Raw genomic sequence first — 21,525 nt, 5'->3', positions numbered from 1 at the left:
CACGTGTGTTGAAACCCAGTTCGTAGCATTGTAAGTCCACAAATCTACTGCAGTGCCATTCGGGGGCAAGCTAAAACAACTAATTTCATTCAAGTAAATAAAAGTGTTATACAAGACACTTACTTATACGCTCAAAACTACATAAAGTATAGATGTAGCTTACCGCGTTTAATAATTTTTGTTAAAACGATTTTGAATATCCAATTCAGCAGACTAAACGATAGTCAATATAAAGTTGCGTTAGAACAGAATGTATAAAAACTACTTTATGGCACTGTTTATTGTTTCTTAATTGGGTGATACAACTGCAAACCGATCGCTTTTGCGAATGGTGTGTAACAACCCTTTTTGAAGCAAAATATTTATACACTTAAAGCATAAAGACGTGTTCAAACTGGATATTTATAATTTTCAAGAAGTTAATATCCCTTGTACTTGATTGGAAGAAAAAGGAATATGGATCAAGATGACAATGTCAGGACTATACACAAAAGACTTGCAACAAATCGTGCCTCATCCATGGTAAGCAAAATGCATCGTCTTGTAATATGTGAGAACACAAAAGATAGTGCAAAAGTCGTCTATGTATCCCAGACAAAAGTTTGCAACGTCACGCAGAAAGAACTTCGTTCTAAAAAAGTGACACAAGTCACGTGTACACAAACTTCTTTCACGACATATTCATTCAATCATTATTTAGCTCTAACAGTTGGAGAATTGTCAGGCTTTTTTTTTTTTAGTTTTTCAGAGCTAGTTATTCTTAGATGTTTAGTTAAAAAGTCTGAAACATGTTTAAAGTTAAGAATTTAAAAATAACTTAATATTTACTCAGTAAATCTTCCTTCACAATAGAACCATTAAGGTTTGACAGTATAAGTAGAGGTAAAATTGATTTGCATAAGACGATGTTTAGGAACCCACTCTTCGTATATTATCAGAGGCCAAAGCCCTATAATGAATATTCTTCAACTCTTTTGGTGTTAAATCATAGTACACTATTATTTCTGCCCCCTAGATGTAGGCCACTTTATGTATACAACAATTTCAACGACACATCCTAGAGTTGTTTCTATCGTAACAAAAATCCTTGATGTGTTGAGAAAGCGAATCATTTGCCAAAATTAGATCACCGTGTGACTCCACCTGCTGACAAAAAGGGGTTACATGTATAAAAGCTTACAGAGCATTGCTTGCGCTTAATCATTCTCGATCACTACAGAACAAGATAAAACATCTTGAAGAACTTCTATCAGAACAAAAGGTTAGTCGAAACAGATTTTTTATCACTCTATAAATAACTTTCACCTTCAGTTATGAATTATTAAAACACATGTAGTGAAATGATTTTAATGATAAAATTATTTCCGTAAATATTTTAAGCTACATGTTAAGGCTTAAATAACAATGTTCAACAAGCGCAAGTAACTTTAATATTTACTGACTGTAATTTTAAGCGCTTAATCAGAATTTTGTCCCTTTACTTTACCCATTACCAAGAAATATATGTTTAATATAACTAATTTCACCTCACGAAAAATCAGAATAGTGTATACCATTTCAAATTACATGTAATTTTTACCTTTTACAAAAGAATAAATTCGAAATAGGCAATTTGTAACTCTTAAAGAAGTCAGGGAAGAAGTAAAGTATTTATCCTATTTGATACGTATCTAAAGAAAGTGTTAGAAAGAACTATAAGTTATCCCTAATATTTTACAACTTAAAGAAAGAGTTGAAAATAAAAATATTTTCCTCCTACCTTTTAACCCCTTCGAGAGATTGTAAGACAAAATCAACGTTTCTCATAAGTGTTTTTAGCTAAAAGAAATATTTCACACAGTAGAAGTTTTACTAAGATTTGTTTGTTTGTTTTTGAAACAAGCACAAAGCTACACAATATGCTATCTGTGCTCTACCAACCACGGGTATCGAGACCCGATTTTTAGCGTTGTAAGTCCGCAGACATACCGCTGAGCCACTGGGGGCGTTTTTCTAATCATAAAACAGAGAATAAGTGCTCACTCTAAGCTTTAAATTACCTAAACTTAATTCTGGAGAAAACAAGAGTTTCATCTTTCATGTTAACTACGTAAAGAAAGTGTTAAAAGCATTTTACCTATTATAAAGTATGATTAACTATACCTATAAGGTTTTCTCAAATTTTGGTGTTATACAGGTTAATCATTATGCCACGTATAACATTAAGGGGCAAGCGTTGATGATTGATGATAATTATATATCTCAGCATATTTTTTGCATGCTAATGAAAATTCACAAGTTCGTACTGGTATGGCCCGACATAGCCAGATTGTTAAGGCACTCGACTCGTAATCTGAGGGTCACGGGTTTGAATTCCCGTCACATCAAGCATACTTGCCCTTTCAGCCGTGGGGGCATTATAATGTGACGGTCAATTCCACTATTCGTTGATAAAAGAGTAACCCAAGAGTTGGATGTGGGTGGTGATCACTAGCTGTCTTCCCTCTAGTCTTACATTGCTAAATTAGGAACGGCTAGCGCACATAGCCCTCGTGTAGCTTTGCGCAAAGCTCAAAAAACAAACCAAAATTATTTGTACAGGTCAGTTCATGTTGTAGAAAAATAATAAAAGTAAATTACAGTTACACTATTCAGGTACAATGACTTGAAACAGGTAAATTGAAAGTAATTCACAATAAATGGAAGATGCAGGAAATAGTAAGTATAGACTAAAACAAATATTGTAAATAATCGAATAAATACTAATAAACAGATAAAACAGAATAGTTATTCCCAATAATGTTGTGCTTGTTTTGTTTAAATGCAAAGTTGCACAATGGACTGTCTGTGCTGTGCTTACCAAAGAGACTGAACTTCGAAATTTAGCGTTATTAACCCCTTTGCTTAAGATTGAAACACCAGAGAAAGAAACTTTATGCTCTAAGACGTTATCGCTGATTTGTGTTTATTGAAATAGACTAAACTAAAAAAAAAAGGAGAGAGACTACTAACTTTTGTTGCTGTTGTTTGTTTTTTTCTAAAGCGCTAAGGTAACCAGTGGGCTACATGCACTTAACATAACAAGGGTATCGAAACCTGATTTGTAGTATTATAAGTCATCAAACATACCAACGCACCATTGTGCCACTAATAAGATCAAAAAACATGACTTCACAGCACCTTTATGTTAGCATAAAGTCATGGCATGATATTCTATTATCCAAGACTACATGTGTCAATGGTAATTTCCGTTACACCTATTCATGGGGCACAGGTTTGGCATGGTTTGTTTTGAATTTCGCGCAAAGCTACTCGAGCGCTATCTGCGCTAGCCGTCTCTACTTTAGCAGTGTAAGACTAGAGGGAAAGAGACTAGTCATCACCACCCACCGCCAGCTCTTGGGCTACTCTTTTACGAACAAATAGTCGAACCCGCGATCCTCGGATTTCGACTCGAGTGTCTTTACCACGTGGCCTTGCTGGGCCGGGGGACACAGTTCTTCAGTTCTTACTAACTTGTATTGTTATTTTGTACCATCCTTGACTTTGATATAACCCACATATCAAGAGATTAATGACCCATAAACATGGTTAAACAAGTATGAACCTCTGCAACATGACTATTGTGGTTTTGCCTAAAAATAGAAAATTAATGCATGTTCTGACGCTACACATCGTATTTATAAGCATATCGAGAAATACATTGATAATACATCCAAGTTCGATGGACTCAGCAGATACCCTGATGTAGCTTTGCTATAAGAAAACACACACACACAGGCACATAAACACATTCAAGAAAATTTTGATAATTTTACCTTGATATATCTGAAAAAAAATATTGTGTTCTAATTATGAAAAGGGCAAAACATAGCACTATTTCAATTGCTAACTCTCGCTAACCGCTGGGTCCATATAGATAATAGCTTGCTAATCTGGTTCACACAGGAGGACCTTCTATAGCAAACAGATATGTAGGCAACAAAATAAAGAACAGTTTTAGTTTTATCTGTAGAAACCTTCAGATATGTCATTTACCTGCACTTCATCCACGTTAAATCAAAGTCCATATTACCTAACCATTTCCCACCAAGGTGTGTGTATGTGTGTAAAAGAATAAACTTAGTTTGTCTCCATATTTTCTAGAACAAATACCAGTGACCTATAATAGATACAGCTAGAGAGAAATGTTTGTGACTGACTTAATCGAATAGCTATGATTAACAGAGTTTACTTGTTTACATAACAACCCAGATAAAGTCTTCATCACCAAATTAAGATATTTTCTAGTACTCGTCTGAAAACGCCTCTACTATAACCTACAAACATAAATTACGTTAGACTGATATTGCATGTAGGTGAATGTCAAAATGGGAAATAAGAACAATATATAGTGATAACAACGTCATGGGCAAATGACCGAAACGGTCGGTCAATGAGTTCTGTTTAAATCAACTTTAGATCAAGGTTGTGCGCAAGAATTGGGTGGACCTACCTGAATATGTACTTGACATACCCTTTTATCCTATTTTACAGACAGAACCTAGTTGGAGGACACACAAACGGAGAAACATGAGAACTGCATTTTGTGCTCTTCTTGGTTTGTATATTTACTCTAAAATAACTTTTAATTGTTATTTTAACCTTGCTAACTTTTCTTGAGGAAATTTATTTCGCAAACATTGTGGTAATATTATTTTTTGTAAAAATAAGAAAAGTGTGCTTTTAAACTCTCTTTCTTAAAATCTTCAACTTGACAGTAATGTTTTTTTTTTCATTTTTTGGTTATTGGCGAGAGGATCATTCATCTACGCTGGTCTTCCCTAATTTTAAAGTAATATTCTAGAAGGAATAAAGTTAATCAGCAGAAATCCTCACAAACTATTGGCCTTTTGTTATCCAACAACCCTGAAGTGCGGAACATTGCCTACATCTTTGATGCATAGAGAAACCCAATTTTTGTCTCGCATGTTATATTTATAATAATAAATATATTTATTCAATTATAATAATGAAGCGTGTGATTGGGTGAAAAATAGTTTCAGTGCATAGAAATAATAACAGAAACATCGTCTTTTTATCATAATTTTGAATTCTAATAGTTATTACATTGGTTGCGGGTTCTTGTAAGTTTAGATATCATTTCCTTAATCTTATACTTCATGTACGTAAAATCCACGACTACTGGAAATGGACATAGTATAGTAGTTAATGTACTGAGCTACGTATCGAAGTGCCTAACGTTCGAGATGCAATGCCATTGAAGAGGTCTCAAGATTTCAATTGCTAACAAGTAGCATCAGTCTTGTTATTTGGTTCAAAAAGCCACACAGAAAGAACACTTGTGATTGTAACTTCTGCAAACTGGCTGCCTTTGCTCTGGTAAGTAGCTAAAAATTAGGGACTTTAATGCCTAAAATTCAGGTGTTTCTTATCTTTCCGTTTAGTCTGTGTGAATAAGGTGCTGTTTATGCTGAAAATTCTGATTTAAATATTCACGATTACTTTTCTTTCGTACTTTAATATCAAAACTTTTATATATATGTAAACACATAAACATATTGATATTTTTTTATTGTTTTGTCAAATGTTATAATCTCAGATTAGAAGTTTTAATGAGTGCTACAGATTTAATCAAAGTTTTTGTGGCATTTGCTACGGACGAAGTTTTAATTTGTTTAGCGTTAAAAAGCCGTAACCAAGCTGTTTTTATTCAGCAGTTAACAAGGGTAAATTCAAAGTAAGATTTGTTTTCTTGAACGCAAAAATTATATATTAATTTAACTCTTCGCTAAAAAGCATATGCTTAAGAAACCGTATACTCGCGATTAATAAATAGCTTTGTTCTTACCATTTGACATTTGAACATGGTGGAACTCTACATAAAAAAAGGTTATATCTGATGCACTTTCAAAGTTCTCGTTATAAAATCCATCTCATGTCCAACCCAGATGACCTACTCCATAATAAAATTCATTTTGTCTCCTGTATTCATATTATACAAAACATACAAATACTACAGAAGTTATAAATGGATATCTTAAAGTTCTAACATGGTTTTGATATTCTAAACATATGAGATGTTTAATTCTCAAACATTACCATTGCTTTCTTTTTTAGGAATCATAGGATTAGGCTTAATCAAGGGACAGGATATCTTAGTAAGTATACTCACATATATGTAAATATTCTGTAGTTTTAGCAGTTGGTTTCAAGCATTGTCGTTTATTTTTTTAAATTTTACATTTATATTAAACCAGAATTAATGTGAATACTTTGGACGGTCGGAATAGTTTAAAAAATGTCTTAATGAACGATTAATTCAGTTACGAACAACCAAAGAGTTGGGGTGGGTGCTACGCGCTAGCTTGCGTCCCTCGAGGCTATTTGTTTAAAATCTTGGACGGCTAGCACAGCTTTTGTACAGCTTTGATCAAATATCTAACATAAATATATGATAGGAAAAATTTATTACTTCACTTGCAAAAGTTACGAGATTCGAATCGCGGATTACAAGTATTGTATGACTGTGTTTGACAATGTCTTTTCTCTACGATATTTTTAACGAACGACACATAAAATATTAAAAATATGCAAAAATACATTTACTCATTTCACCTGTAAAGAAGTAAAGAAGAAAAGTGGATAATAATATTATTTTAATACTAAATGATAAATCTAGGTAGATAATTTGTTAACTTGTAACATTCAGAAAACTTGATTCGACATTTTTTCTGTGCTACAATACGATACTGTTGTTGAGATAATTCAAGTAAGTTGATGTCAAAGTAAAGAGTTTTAAGATCACAAACCAAACCAAAACAGCAACGTTATATCATTATTTAAATCATTAAGTTTTAGTACATACTTTTAGAATATGTCAGAATTTTCTGTATCTTGTCAGTTTAAATTTAAGTATATTGTTCTCTGGTGGTAACAATTCCTTACTGTAATTAGAAATATTTAGTTACTGATGTAAAGTAAACACACATAGCACATGATACATTAATTCAAACTACTGTATATAAATCACTCTGTCTCGTTTTGACTCTGTTTTCACATTCTGTTTATGTTTCAGCCCTACAAGCCTCTGGATCTCAGTTACAGGTATCAACCTCCTGATCTTGACCCAAATGACCCGAGAGCAAAATTCTTACGACCTGCTAATGTCGTCATCAGATTCAGTCGAGGACCAGTCAGTGGAGTAGTAGATAACGGATCTGTGAAGGAGACCAAAGAAAAGATCCAAGAAGAGAAACAGTTTATATTTGTACAGCAACCAAATACAGATGTTAATGGTTCGCCAACTCAATCACCTGAACCTTTCCATCAACCTGACTCTGAACTAACATTTCAACCACCAAAACAGTTACAAATACCTTTCACTGCCAAGCAATCTACCACACCTCAAGTACAGATCTCACACATACCACTCTTTGTAGAGTCAGTGGGTGGACCAAACCAAGAAACTCCTCCAGTGCAGACTGTAGAAGATGACAGCCTTCGACAAAATTCCACACAGCAAAAGCGCCCTCTTCGTTTCTTTGAACAATACTCTCTCACTAACGAAGATGACAAAGAAAACAATGAAGAAGAAACTAGTTCTTTACAACCGATTCCACAAGTAAAGTCAGTAGAGAATGACAGATTCAGCAGAAAACCCATATCACAGCTAGGACGTCCTATACATGTTTTTGCTCAACATTCTTTAAATGACGAAAAAAGGATAAACGCTGACATTCCAACAAGGCAAATCACACTGCTACAGCCTACACGGGAAAGTTATTTTAAAAGAAATCAGCAGTCATATTTCTCAACTCAACATTCCATTAAAAGTAATAAATTATTGATACCAATAGCCAAAGGCTCACATCAGCAGCATGGAGTGATTCTTAACAGTCCTGAATCAGTTTTAAAGAAAACCACTCCCCAGCTTAAAAAGGCTAACCCTCAATCAACTCCTAAGTTCCAGCAAGTAACACCACAGCGACCATCTGTCCAGAAATACAAAGATGAAAGCCAAGAATCATTTGTTCAACACACATCTTTACAAAATACATTTTACAGGAAAAATCCTAAAGAACAAAAACCAGTCTCTATACCAACTGTAAGATACAAAGTCTCAGAGCTTCCACGAAGTTACGGTCAACAACAACGTCAAATACAAGAAACTAAATCAAATAGGGATAAAGACTTTGATGATCAGCTTATTATTGATATAGAAGGCGACCTGAGTGCCATCCCCGGGAAGGCTGGAAGCGACTACCCTACTATTTCGAATATCCCACGAACTTCCTTTACTTGTGAGGATAAATTGCCTGGATTCTACGCCAGTGTGGAACACAGATGTCAGGTAACGTGTCTTTATCAGCTATTATTGAAAAATACGCGGAATATGATAAAGAACGATTATTTTGGTTGGGTAAGTATTTTTTAACAAAAATTATAATACAGTTTATAAATATAAAAGACACTGCACAACCATTTTTTTGAAAAGTTTTGTTTCCTGAAAAGTTTTTGCTGATTGTGACAGGTACCTGGTGGGTGTGTACAAATATAGTTTTGGTTTTGCTTCATCACATAGAAACTCTGAGAAATAGACAGTTAACTGTTTACCGGCAATAACGTATTTAATTGCGTTTATGTTTCTAATACGCTATTAAGTTCAATATAATTAAAAGTGTTTTGCTCCTGATTTTCGTTTGTATTCAATGTCCGGTGCATCACGTTGCAGTGTCCAACAGTTGTCAAAAAGCATTGATGGATTCCAGTTGCCCTGATATCGTTTTTCCATTGTAGCAATGTCCTGGTGAAACCAAGATTTAGATGAAACGGTACGTGATGGGCAAATTTGGATGTGATTTTTGTGATCAGCAGCCAAAAATCTATAAGGAACACCCAACAGTGTTCAAGAAGCAAAAACTTTGTTGTGCAGTGTAAGTTAAAGATCAGTAGTAATGCTTCAACACTTTTGCGATACAGAATGCGTAAAATAAGTTTTTGATATACAACATTCTACATTAAGTAGCGCTTTGTTTACATAGCCTACTCTGTAAAATAAGAATCTTTATCTTTATGCTGACATAATTCGGCGTACAATACCCATCTTATAAAGTAAATGTACTTCTGTTTCGCTTACTATAATATGTATTAAAATCAAGAGAAAAATAAGTAAATTCATGTTTGACATATTCCAACCTATAATATAGTCTGTGTACAGTGATTAACTTTGTAATCAATATATATTCCAGGGTTTTATCTATATAGAGAATTAGTTGCGTCTTATAAAAATGATTTACCGGTGGTAACATAACCACGTGTTTCCATAAATGGAATTTGTCACTTTCTTGGCTGGCCTCACACCGGGTGAACGCTGATTCCTTACGGCAAAGATATTTACTGTTCTCGTACAAACTCTAATGCCCGAAGTATTTCACTGAAGTTTAACGATTTGTAATGTTCGAAATCTATAACTTTCCTGATTAAATTATGTAGTTTTCCTATTAATAAACGTTAATCACAATTATACCTTCCTAAGTCTATAGCACAATGATTGTAGTTGTTCAATAGTAAGCTCGGCTAGTCGGTTTTTATGGTAGCAGAAATTTTCTGGTTAAGTTTTCCAGCCAATTAATATATATGACAAATTGCACAAAAGGAAGAAACACTTTAGTTAATTTTTGGGCTAAATGAAATGTCCCATAATTTTTTCACACATCTTATTGACTCCTAAATGAGCTCCAATATGAAGTTTATTGGCAACTTTCAATATTTCCGAATTATATGGTTTTAAAACACTAAATTGCCCCTTCCTCTGGAACTTGTACATTTGGTGGGCTCCATTTTCTCATGAGCTCATTATCTTTGCAAAAATAACCATTAGGAACTTTATCCGTATTATCTTTTGGAAGTGCACAGTTAAATAAGGAAGAGATCTGCAGATCCTTTTCTTGCTCGTGGATCAGTATGCTTTTAGCAAAGGGAACTTGAACAGACGAATCAGATCCATCACGTCTATTATTGCACCTCATTAAAGAATTTTCAGTAGAATAATCATCCAGAAAATCCAAGTCAGACCCAAAAAATGTCTGTGATTAAATCGATAATGTTATTTTCTGAACACGTCTCTATCGTTTGTTTTCAGCTTAATTTATTAATAACACTTTTGGATTCTCCTGAACAACAACGTTATCCTTAGATGAAACAGTGATCAGCTCGCTACCCATTTTGGGTTCGGCAACAACTTTTCCCCGATCTAAATCGTTTCCCAACAATAATGATACACCCTGAACTGTAGGGTAGGTCTTACTCCAACCACAACTAGTCCCAAAACTAGGTCTGGCATGAAACAAAAGTAATGAAGAGGGACATTAATAAAACCACCCTCAATACTCTGAATAATAATAGACTCACCAGTAACAAAGCTCAAGTTTAAAGATAATACACCTTCTAACAACAATGATTGGAATACTCCAGTATCACGTAAAATACGTATAAGTATGGAGTTAGCAGTGGCTTTTGTCAAAGACACGGAACCAACAGACATAAAAGGTATAAATTCCTCTCTAGCTGCATCACCCTTTTTAGCAGTGGCCAAATAAACGATATCATGTGATCTAGTGAAACTACGTCCGTATGCGGACACAAACGCAGTAAGTGTTGCATCCTTTTCTTTTTTCTTTTTAAACTCCAACAATCGGGCATAACATGACCAGGATTTTTACAAAAATAACAAACAGGCTTTGATGGTTTTGATGAAGTATAATGACTGTCTGAGAATTTCGAACCATAGATTTTTAGAAGAATCCTCAACTTTAGTGGATCGGACATATATTGGTTTGTGATAAGATGACAAGAATTTTTTTTAATGAAAAGTGGTCTTCTGTGTTAAGGTGTAATTATTAGGAACAGAAGCTGCTTCCTGTAGTGTTTCAGCTTTCTTTTATTCAAATAAGTTTTGAGGTAATCACTTGTACAGTGTTTGAATTTCTCAATTAGGTATAATTTGTCTAAATTGTCTTAGTTTGTCAAAACTGTTACCAATATGCTTATAATTACACTATAAATCAAACAAACCTCTTTCTCGTAGGCGAATTCCATATACGTTTGACTATCTTGCTTGTAATAACCTCAAAACGTTTGGCGATAAGCCTCTGGTACTAATTCATATGCTTCGAGTATAGCTGATTTAATCCTATCATAATCTATACTATCTTCTAAAGCCAGAGCAGCATAAGCTTCTACTGCTTTACCAGTCAAAATACTCTGTGATAATAATGACCATTTTTCGGTGGGCCATTCCACGATTTTGTCAACTTTTTCAAAATGCTAGAAATATTTATCAATTTCATTTTGATTAAAGGGTGATACTTTAATATATCGACTGAATTAAAAGTTGTCATTTTGTCTTGATCGATCAGAGATGAGTCTAATTTCCATTTCTTTCAGCCTAATTTCCGTTTTTGCTTCAATAGAGCTTGTTTTTTCTCGGCCCCGATATGGGCTTGTTCTGCCTCTAGACGTTTACGGACTTTCTCTTTCTGGGCTTCGATGCAGGCTTGTTCAAGCCCGATTTGTTTGAGTTTTAATTGGATTTCTAACATATCTTCATCACTCAACTTTGGTCGGCTAGAATATTCTCCTAATGCTTCCTCAGACAACAAATCATCGTCGATAATATTTCAACAATATACTTTTTAGTTTGTTTTTCTCATTGATTTTTAACATCTAATTCTAAAATTTTGGCAATTTCAAGCAATTTATTTCTGTTATATTTTTCTAGTTGTTCAAGGGAGAATGGTGCAATAAGACTTTGACAATCGGACATGATCAAGTCTTGTCGGCACTGATTAATATAAATCGTATTAAGATTTGAATTTTAATTTAGAACAAATTTTATCTCTGGTTCATATTTCTGACACGACCCCCCAATTTATTATGTTACGTATTATAATTTATTTCGAACAAATCTCCGATCTATTATGTTACATAATTAGGTATTACTATTCCATATAACTGGAAATTTTAATTTGAATTTCGTAGTTAGTTAAATTTATGTTATTTGCCAACAAGATTGATACAATTTTCTTTTTAACAGAAATATATTTGAATACACAGTAAAAAACAATACAAATTATAATAACTATTATTACTAATAAATATTACAAATGATGGTTTATATACAAGGGTTTTACAAAGTTACAAACTATACTAAGTTTTATATTCGGCTTAAAACTGAATATTTTATCGATGGTCCACATCCATGACGAGCAAATTAATTCTGAGTTAATACTGTTACGTGGCCCGGCATGGCCAGGTGGTTAAGGCACTCGACTCGTAATGTGAGTGTCGCAGGTTCGAATCCCGTCACACCAAACATGCTCGCTTTTTCAGCTAGGAGCATTATAATGTAACGATCAATCCCCTCTTCGTTGATAAAAGAGTAGCTCAAGAGCAGGCTGTGGGCGGTGATGACCAGCTGCCTTCTCTCCAGTCTTACACTGCTAAATTAGGGAATGGCTAGCATAGATAACCCTCGTGTAGCTTTGCGCGAAATTCAAAACAAACTAATACTGTTATGACTCGCGTAAGTTAATGGTGTCTTTTTCTTGGCTGGCTTCACACTGTATACCAGATGACTCATTCCAGCAAAAATATTTGAGGTCCTTATGGAAATAATAAGGTCCAAAGTAATTCACTGAAGTTGAACTGTTTCTTATGTTTGAAAGTTGTAATGTCTCTGGTCAAATTTTGTGGTTTTCCGATCAATAAACGTTGATCACAATTCTAGCTTCCTAGGCTTATAGCACATACTGATTGTAGCTTTCCAACAATAACACTCTTTCTCTCGACTGGTCGGTTTTTATACATCAATCACGCGAGACTCCAGAATATTTACCAAAGCTCGTGACAAAACTGTCAATCTCTATTATTATATATGCATCTAGTATATTGTTGATTCTTACGCACGTGAATGTTTTACAAATTTCGATAATAGGTTGTACTTGCACAATACCCAGTCAAGAATATACATCACATGCAAACTAAAAACTATAATGAAACAAGTCTATGCACTAAAATAAATGTATAAAGTAAATCTGTTACATCGTATACTAGCTACATTATTGAAATCAGCAGGTTGGAAAGAGGTGTGTGCTTTGAATGAAAACCTTATGACGGACCACTTTGCAATAGAAACTATGCTGTATATCTATTGCCAAGATGGGGAGTTAGTGATATTTAATTTAATAATGTGGTGAGGCTCCAAAGTCATTTCAAATAACGTATTCAGCCTCTGTATACTTTGTATTTGATATTCTGTAATGTCTAATATATATTATAAGAATTAAGTAGATTTGTCGTTGTCGTGTTTAGTAGACTTAACTCTTAGTAACTTAATTAATAATTAGTTAACTTTTCACTAGATGATAATTAATTTATAGTCTAAGTTACAACTGCCAGGTTGATGTTATCTTCAGGGAAATGTTTAAGAAGTACAGTGGTACCTCGGTTCTCGAACTTAATCAATTCCAAAAGGCTGTTAAAAAACCGATTTGTTCGAAAACCGAATCAATTTTTCCCATAAGAAATACTGTAAATTAAATTAATGTGTTACAGACCTCCAAAAATTACGCATTATGAAGCATTTTAGGTAAAAATATTGCTTATTTATACCTGTATAATAATACTTACATGCATAAAGTCAACAACAAAAACTATAAACACAATTAAAAAAAACAATAATATGAAAATTTAACTACACTTTACCTGTGCTGAGGAGAGCTGATGGCGTAAGTGAAAGGTGGTGAGGAACGTGGAGAGTAGGAAGGTTATTATTGTTTGGAAGAGGAGTCACCTTCCATTAAAACGTCAAATAACTCTCCTTTTGGGGTTCTTTCTCTTTTATGTTTCTTTGCACCACTACAACCTGCTTGAGACTCACTAGAACTATTTCTCACTAAAACCTTGTCTAATGAGGTTTGTTTCTGCCTACATTTTAAAATGTTTCTGAAGTAAGACATGGCATTGTCACTGAAAAGGTTTATGCTGCGGTTTGCTACAGCTTTGTCAGGGTGAAATTTTTCCACAAAACTTTGTAACTCTCCCCATTTTCCACACATTTCCTTGATTAGTGAACTAGGAACATCCTCCCTTCCCTCCTCCTCCTCTGAAGACACTTCCTCAGTTGCCTTCTGTTGCTGCTCCTTCTGATAATCTTGGAGTTCTTCCGTGGTGAGCTCAGTGTTGTGGTCTTTTACCAACTCCTCCACATCATCACCACTTACATTCAAGCCTTCAAAGTCTCTACCTGCTACTGAGTCTGGCCACAATTTTTCCAGGCTGAGTTCATGGTCATCAAAGACACTTCCCTCTAGGCTTTTTATATGATCCTCAAGCAATGGAGGATATTAAAGTGATTTTTTCCAGAACTCTGTAAGTGTTAACTCTGTGTCAGAGATCACTTCAAAGCACCTTTGAAACAGTACTTTGGTGTAGAGTTTCTTAAAGTTCGATATGACCTGCTCCATGGGCTGAATGAGGGAGTCGTGTTAGGGGGCAAGAGCTTCACTGTAATGAAACTGTACTCCTCCACCAACCCGTCCTCCAAGTCTGGTGGGTGAGGAGGTGCATTGTCCATCACAAGAAGGGACTTGAGTGGCAACTGTTTTTCCGTGACGTAATTCTTTACACTTGGAGCAAACACTTCATGGACTTACTCCAGAAAAAATTGTTTGGTTACCCATGCTTTACTATTAGCCCTCCACATGACATTTAGTTTACTTTTCCGGAGACTATTTTCTTAAAATCCTCGGGTTCTCAGAATGGTACACAAACAAAGGCTTAAGTTTTAAGTCTCTACTTGCATTACTACATACAATAGAGTTAGCCTGTCCTCATTGGCTTGTGTTCTAGCAGTGACTTCTCCTTCGTGATGTAGGTCCTCTTTGGCATTTTCTTCCAAAAGAGGCCTGTCTCATCACAGTTGACACTTGTTGGGGAATAAAACCCTCAGCTTCTAGATAGTCCTTAAATTCCCTAACAAATTTATCAGCAGCGTCTTTGTTAGAACTGGCACCCTCCCCATGTCTCACCACACTATGTATGCCATTTCTCTTCCGAAATTTTTCAAACCAGCCCCCTACTAGCCTTAAAGGCATCACTTGTATCAGCACTTATTCCAGGGGTGTTTTTAGTAGGTCAGCATGCAACTGCTTTGCTTTCTCACAAATGATGGTCTAAGAAATGCTATCACCAGCTAACTGTTTTTCGTTTACCCAAATCAACAACAGTTTTTCTACCTCTTCCATTGTTTGTGATCTTTGTTTCTTAAGCACTGTCACTCCTTTTGCAACATCAACTCCTTTGATGACCTTTTTATTTTTCAGTATGGTGTGGACTTCGTCATACCAAACTGTTTAGCAAGGTCAGACACGCGAACACCACTCTCATACTTGGCTGTGAGATCTTTTTTCACCTCTATTGTGGCTCTAACTACTTTTCTTTTTGGTTTGCTGATTTCATTATATTTCTTTTACCCCATGGTTGCTTATTTAATCAGAATATTTAGAAGAAAAAAAGAAAAACGAGAACGTTCACATCAGATTTTAGCAGGGGTGTGGACTGAGCGACAGGTGCGGATAAAATGTTTTGGGCAAGCTTGGTGCGGGCCAAAAATGGTCGAAGGGTCGTTCGGGTCATCAGTCGGGTTATTTCGGGGTTTCGGGCCACGACACTTGGTTCGAGAACCGAGTTTATGTTCGACAACCGAGACATTTTTTTTCTCAAACAATATGTTCGAAAACCGAATTGTTCGAGAAGAAAGTCGTTCGAGAACCGAGGTACCACTGTATTATATGTGGTGTTATTAGTCAGAACTTAAACTGCGGCTAGTTATAATTAAAGTTTTGCTACCCATTTGCCTAAGCTCTTCGTCCATTAGAACATGGAATTAACTATTTGAATCGTTTGTTATATTTTTTATTGCGTTCCTTTGGCGTGTTATCGGTCAAGTGAATGTAGAAAACTCCTTTTATCATTAGTTTTCTTGTGTTTAGTTCATACCCAACCATTTTCATATTTTTTTTCACTATAAAGGCTGTGTCCATTGGTAGGTACCACTATTAGAGTGGTATTCCAATAATTATTATTTTTTCTGATCCTGCCTTTTGTTTCTCCCATTTACTAGAGCCCACTTTCATAAAGGAGGCTGAAAATGTTGTTTTGTCTTTATTTCGGGTATTTCAGTGGTTTCAATATACTAATTGCGATTGTTTTGTTTTGTGGTTTCTCATTACTGTTCCGACTTTATGTTATTTGCATACTCTTATAAAATTTTCAGTGTAATTTTCCTTCTGTTTATGATTCTTATTTTTCTTTTCTTCATTTACCTAAATTTCAAGGTATCTTTTTTCAAAGAGAGCTGTAACAATGTGTTTTTCCTCATTCTTCTGATCGTCTTCTGTCAAACAAATATTATTCATTCTAATGAATAGGAAGTCTGTGATGCTCCCCTTCACACTACTATGCTTGTTCCACGTTCAAGTGAGGTATTTATCCGCTGATACATGTTTTATGCACACTCTTATGGTATACGAGTAACGTGTTTTAGTGATCATAATATTTTACTTTTCATAATGTGAATTGTATTCCTGGATATCACTTGTTCAGAATCTTCCTAAATTCCTAAATCCTGACTGTGAAGTGTAGCTGTATTGCAAATATACAGTCAATATATATGAATCGCTTCCTGAGTCGCGACTGTTTGAAGGCATAATCTTCGAAACGCTCCATATAAAAATATTGAGTACTGGTGATAGAGATGACCCGTTAAGTCTTCTTGTTATTGATACAATGTATATTTATGTTGTAATTACCGTATTACTTCAAATTTAAGAGTCACCTTTTTTTTCACATTTTTTCCGAATTCAAAATTAGGGTGCGTCTTAAATTCGAAGTATTATTTTTCACTCTTCGAAAGTCTGGAAAACATCATTTTTCTCGAACAACAAAGATTTTCGAAAAATTCCTGCACTAACAAACAGATTGAACTATATTTTAAAAATAACTTAGATTAAAAAGGCTAAAAAAACACGTACAAAATGTCTAATTTGCCGATATCAGCGCCTCTAGCGACGTAGTTGTATATCACTGTCCTCAGTCTTTTTCTGACTTTCCTGTTGTTCAGATGCTTTTTTTATTGAGTTTTTTACCCATGAAGAGCGTTTTACGTACGATGCTAAATTTAAAAGAAAAGTTATTTTGTACGTCGAACACATTGGAAATCGTGCAGCCGGTAAAAAGTAAAAAGTGTATGAGGCAAAGATACGTCGTTGGTGTGGTATGAAAACTAACTTGTTTTCTTGCAAGAAAAGTACAAAGCCATTTTCTGGCCCAAGATGAGAAAAAAAAACTGAAATTGAGGCTACCTTTTTACCGTCTTTTAGAGAGTTATGAAATAAAGGCTTGCCTGTAATGAGAGAAGTATTAATATTAAAAGTGAAAGAATGTGCAGGAAATATTAGTCTTTCTTTCAAGGTTTATCGTGACTGGTGTGAGAAATTTATGAAAATAAAAGGTTATCATTACAGGGAAGGACAACAAGTAGTGAAAATTTTCCGTCAGATTTGAAGATGGAACACAAAATTACATTCTTTAGGACAGTAATGTGTGTGTTTTTTTTCTTATACCAAAGCCACATCGGACTACCTGCTAAGCCCACCGAGGGGAATCGAACCCATGATTTTAGCGTTGTAAATTCGTAGACATACCGCTGTACTAGCGGAGGTCTGAGACAGTAATAAATCAAGTGATGAAGATGTTTCAACCTCAGAATATTGCAGTGGGTCAAAAGAAACATCGAAGTAACATTCTGATTAAAGAAACATTATTTTAATGAAAACTTTAAAATTCCTGTATATTTTATTATATTTCATTTTAATTACATTATTAACATTTTTTATTCGTTAATAAACTCTTATAAAACGTATTTACTCCTTTCTAATGATCATCCTTTTTTTTTCTGAAAAATCCCTTCTTAAAAGTGGGGTGCATCCTAAATAAGAAAGCATCTTAAATTCGAAGTAATGTGGTATATTGGCATAGAAGGCTCAGAGTTCCATTATCATGGAATTGGGTGCATTCTTTGGGAGATTTATCATTTTCAAGTTGTTGACGGAGTATCTGTAGTGTTACAAGAAATGGCAATTAGGCTAATTCATTGAACACATTAAAGATACTAAGTTTATTTTGTGACGTTATCATGGTACTTTTATAGTCTTTATGTTTGAGAATTGTGATATTATGACTAGAACATATATGTCCAGAGTGGAATGTGAATCTTTGCTGTTAAAGATATGGACAGATATGTCTGCTTACGAGTTTTAATTAAATTACAGATATATTAAGGAAGAAGTCACTTTGTATTTGACATCGTTCACCATACAATATAAGTCTTGGACTTTAAATAACATTTTTTTATCATGCTTGAACCTGTCACAGATGCTTAGCAAAATAACCTTTCAATTAACATACTCCAATACATAACCTATATTTTGCAGAATAAGTAATTTTGTTTATAAAATTCCCATTTAAATCATATACTTTTCAGTGATGTCGAGAAAACCTACTTGTAGAGTCGTTTTTACATATATATTTTTAAATCACGTACTTTGTTTTATTTATGCTTGTGACTTAAATAATTCAGCCTATACAAAATATCAATAAACGGTTGTATATTTTTAGTTGTATCATCATTGTAGTCCTCAAGGTCGTATGCAAAGCTTTCTTTGTCCAAATGGTACTGTCTATAACCAGTTGTCCTTCGTCTGTGAGTGGTGGTACAATGTAAACTGTGGCAATTCTGAAAATTATTTTAAAAGAAATAATGATCTATATACGTTTCCGGATCCCAGAGATGAGAAAAAATTGAAAGTCGAACCTAATCCTGCCCGTTTCAAACCATCCTCAACCACTAGCAAACATCGTTCACTTTCGGTAGCAGCGCCACCTCCAGTCACAAGCCAATACCGTTCACCTTCGGAAGCAGCGCCACCGCCAGCTACAAGCCAATACCGTTCACCTTCGGAAGCAGCGACACCTCAAGCTACAAGTCAATACCGTTTACCTTCGGTAGCAGCGCCACCTCCAGTCACAAGCCAGTACCGTTCACCTTCGGTAGCAGCGCCACCTCCAGCCACAAGCCAATACCGTTCACCTTCGGTAGCGGCACCACCTCCAGCTACAAAACAATATCGTTCACCTTCGGCAGCAGCGCCACCTCTAGCTACAAACCAATACCGTTCACCTTCGGCAGCAGCGCCACCTCTAGCTACAAACCAATACCGTTCACCTTCGGAAGCAGCACCACCTCCAGCTACAAGCGAATACCGTTCGCCTTCGGTAGCAGCACCACCTCCAGCTACAAACCAATACCGTTCACCTTCGGAAGCAGCACCACCTCCAGCTACAAGCGAATACCGTTCGCCTTCGGTAGCAGCACCACCTCCAGCTACAAACCAATACCGTTCACCTTCGGAAGCAGCACCACCTCCAGCTACAAGCGAATACCGTTCGCCTTCGGTAGCAGCACAACCTCCAGCTACAAACCAATACCGTTCACCTTCGATAGCAGTGCCACCTCTAGCCACAAGCCAATACCGTTCACCTTCGGTAGCAGTGTCACCTGTGCGGAACTTGGATCAATTCTCCCAACATGCTACTCAAGATAATGGTGCATTGTCTGCACGGCCTCATAAAGCTTACATATTTGGAAGACGTCTCAACGTACAGAATGAAAAGTAAATAAAAATGAGCATTTATATTTACATAACGGTTTATCTAGCTTCAATCTTCATTTTAACATAAAGTAAGAAAAATATTTTTATGGTGAAATATTTCAAAACCATTTTGAAAAGACAGCAGTAGATAATTTAATTTTTTTTCTTCTGCTGTTAGCTTTAAAATTGTTATATTTGGGAGGATAAAATATGAAAAACACTTTTACTGGATTTCAATAAAAATAATAATGTTAACATAATAGAATCACAGATAAAATGGTAAATATTTGGTTTATTTTGTTAACACTGCTTTTCTTCAACACAATTTGTAATGATATTTATCTATCTATACATATATGGATTTACTTCTTCGAACTACATTTATTTGGAATAGTAATTGTTCTTGCTGCATCGTCAAATAACGATACAACACAACATCATAAGCAATAAATTAGTTTCGTGTTTAATTTCTGCATTGTAATGGTGTTAGTTCATAACGAAAATATTTTTGTTGTTTTCATGTAATAAAAAATCCATTTATTAAAATTAAGTCAATATATTTGCGTGCTTCTATTGTTTGTAAAACTCATATTGTAAATAAAGATTTGAAATCGTGGTCATATTGCTTTATTAAGCATTTAGTACCATTTTCTTATTAACAATTACAGCACTTGCATATCTGTTTGTTTGTGGGTTTTTTTTTGCACAAAAACAAAAAGATAGATCAAATGAATTACGTAATAGAAGTATCTTGCTCACTGCTGTTTGTGCTTAGTAGTAAGAGGAATAAACATGTTTGTTCAAACGTAAAATTGTTCAATGGACCATGGCAGAAACAGAACTCAATGTTGCAGACCTTCAGATTTACTGTGGAGATACGGAGTGAGAGAAATCTAAACAATTGTATTTAGAAGAGAAGAAAAATGATGTGAAAAGTAAATTGCGCCACAAGAAGCTCAACGTTAAAAAAACTATTAATAAATAAATATCATTAAAATAAACATAATAAAACTCGTTAAAATAATAACACAGACTAGGAAGTAAGAATACTCGTAAAATCAAAACAGACATCTAGTGTAGAAGAAAAATGAACGAAAACAAACTGCTCTATTTTTTATCTCACAAACAATAGATTAAAGTCCACTAGTTTCCGAATCAAAGTTTGAAATGTTATAAAGGCAATCCAAAGGGACTTTTCTTCCGGCCCGGTATGGCCAGGAAAGTTAAGGCATTCGACTCGTAATTCGCGGGTTCGAATCCTCCGTCGCACCAAACATATTCACTCTTTCAGCCGTGGGGCGTTATAATATGAAAGTCAATCCCACTGTTATATGGTAAAAGAGTAGCCCAAGAGTTAGCGGTGGGTGGTGATGAATAGCTGTCTTACTTCTAGTTTTACACTGCTAAATTATGGGACGGCTAGCGCAGATAGCCCTCGAGTAGTTTGCGCGAAATTCAAAACAAAAATTTAATCTTTTCTCCCTCCCCACTTTTAAAGTAAACACATCATACAGCTTTATACGTAACAAGAAACAAGCAAACAAAATATTCCTTTACTATAATTCACGTAAATACCCAACATTATATCCTTAACATATTTCATTGCATAAAAACCTACTAGCGGGAGTGGAAGTATTTTATTAGGTTGAGGAATAATTCGTGAGCGTTTTTAAATAATTTCATTCAAGCATTACATGCAAGACTATACAATACTTCAATGCATGAACACATTACACCCAAAACATTTATTATGATACTTTATTTCATGTAA

The 21,525-nt window shown here is 34.9% G+C and overlaps 1 protein-coding gene across 1 annotated transcript; it reads left to right on the top strand.

Annotated features, from left to right (window-relative positions):
* The first annotated feature begins 1,104 nt into the window (after positions 1-1,104).
* Positions 1,105-20,302, top strand: LOC143239437 (uncharacterized). Its single transcript, XM_076480494.1, has 5 exons — positions 1,105-1,261; positions 4,516-4,579; positions 6,100-6,140; positions 7,058-8,332; positions 18,721-20,302. The coding sequence occupies exons 2-5, from the start codon at positions 4,552-4,554 to the stop codon at positions 19,777-19,779; spliced, it is 2,403 nt and encodes an 800-aa protein (XP_076336609.1). The 5' UTR covers positions 1,105-1,261; positions 4,516-4,551; the 3' UTR covers positions 19,780-20,302.
* Positions 20,303-21,525: the final 1,223 nt, after the last annotated feature.

This window comes from Tachypleus tridentatus, chromosome 13 (genome assembly GCF_004210375.1).
Source record: "Tachypleus tridentatus isolate NWPU-2018 chromosome 13, ASM421037v1, whole genome shotgun sequence".
NCBI lineage: Eukaryota > Metazoa > Arthropoda > Merostomata > Xiphosura > Limulidae > Tachypleus > Tachypleus tridentatus.
Note: the sequence above shows the minus strand (reverse complement) of the source record. Positions and strands in the feature narration are given on the sequence as shown.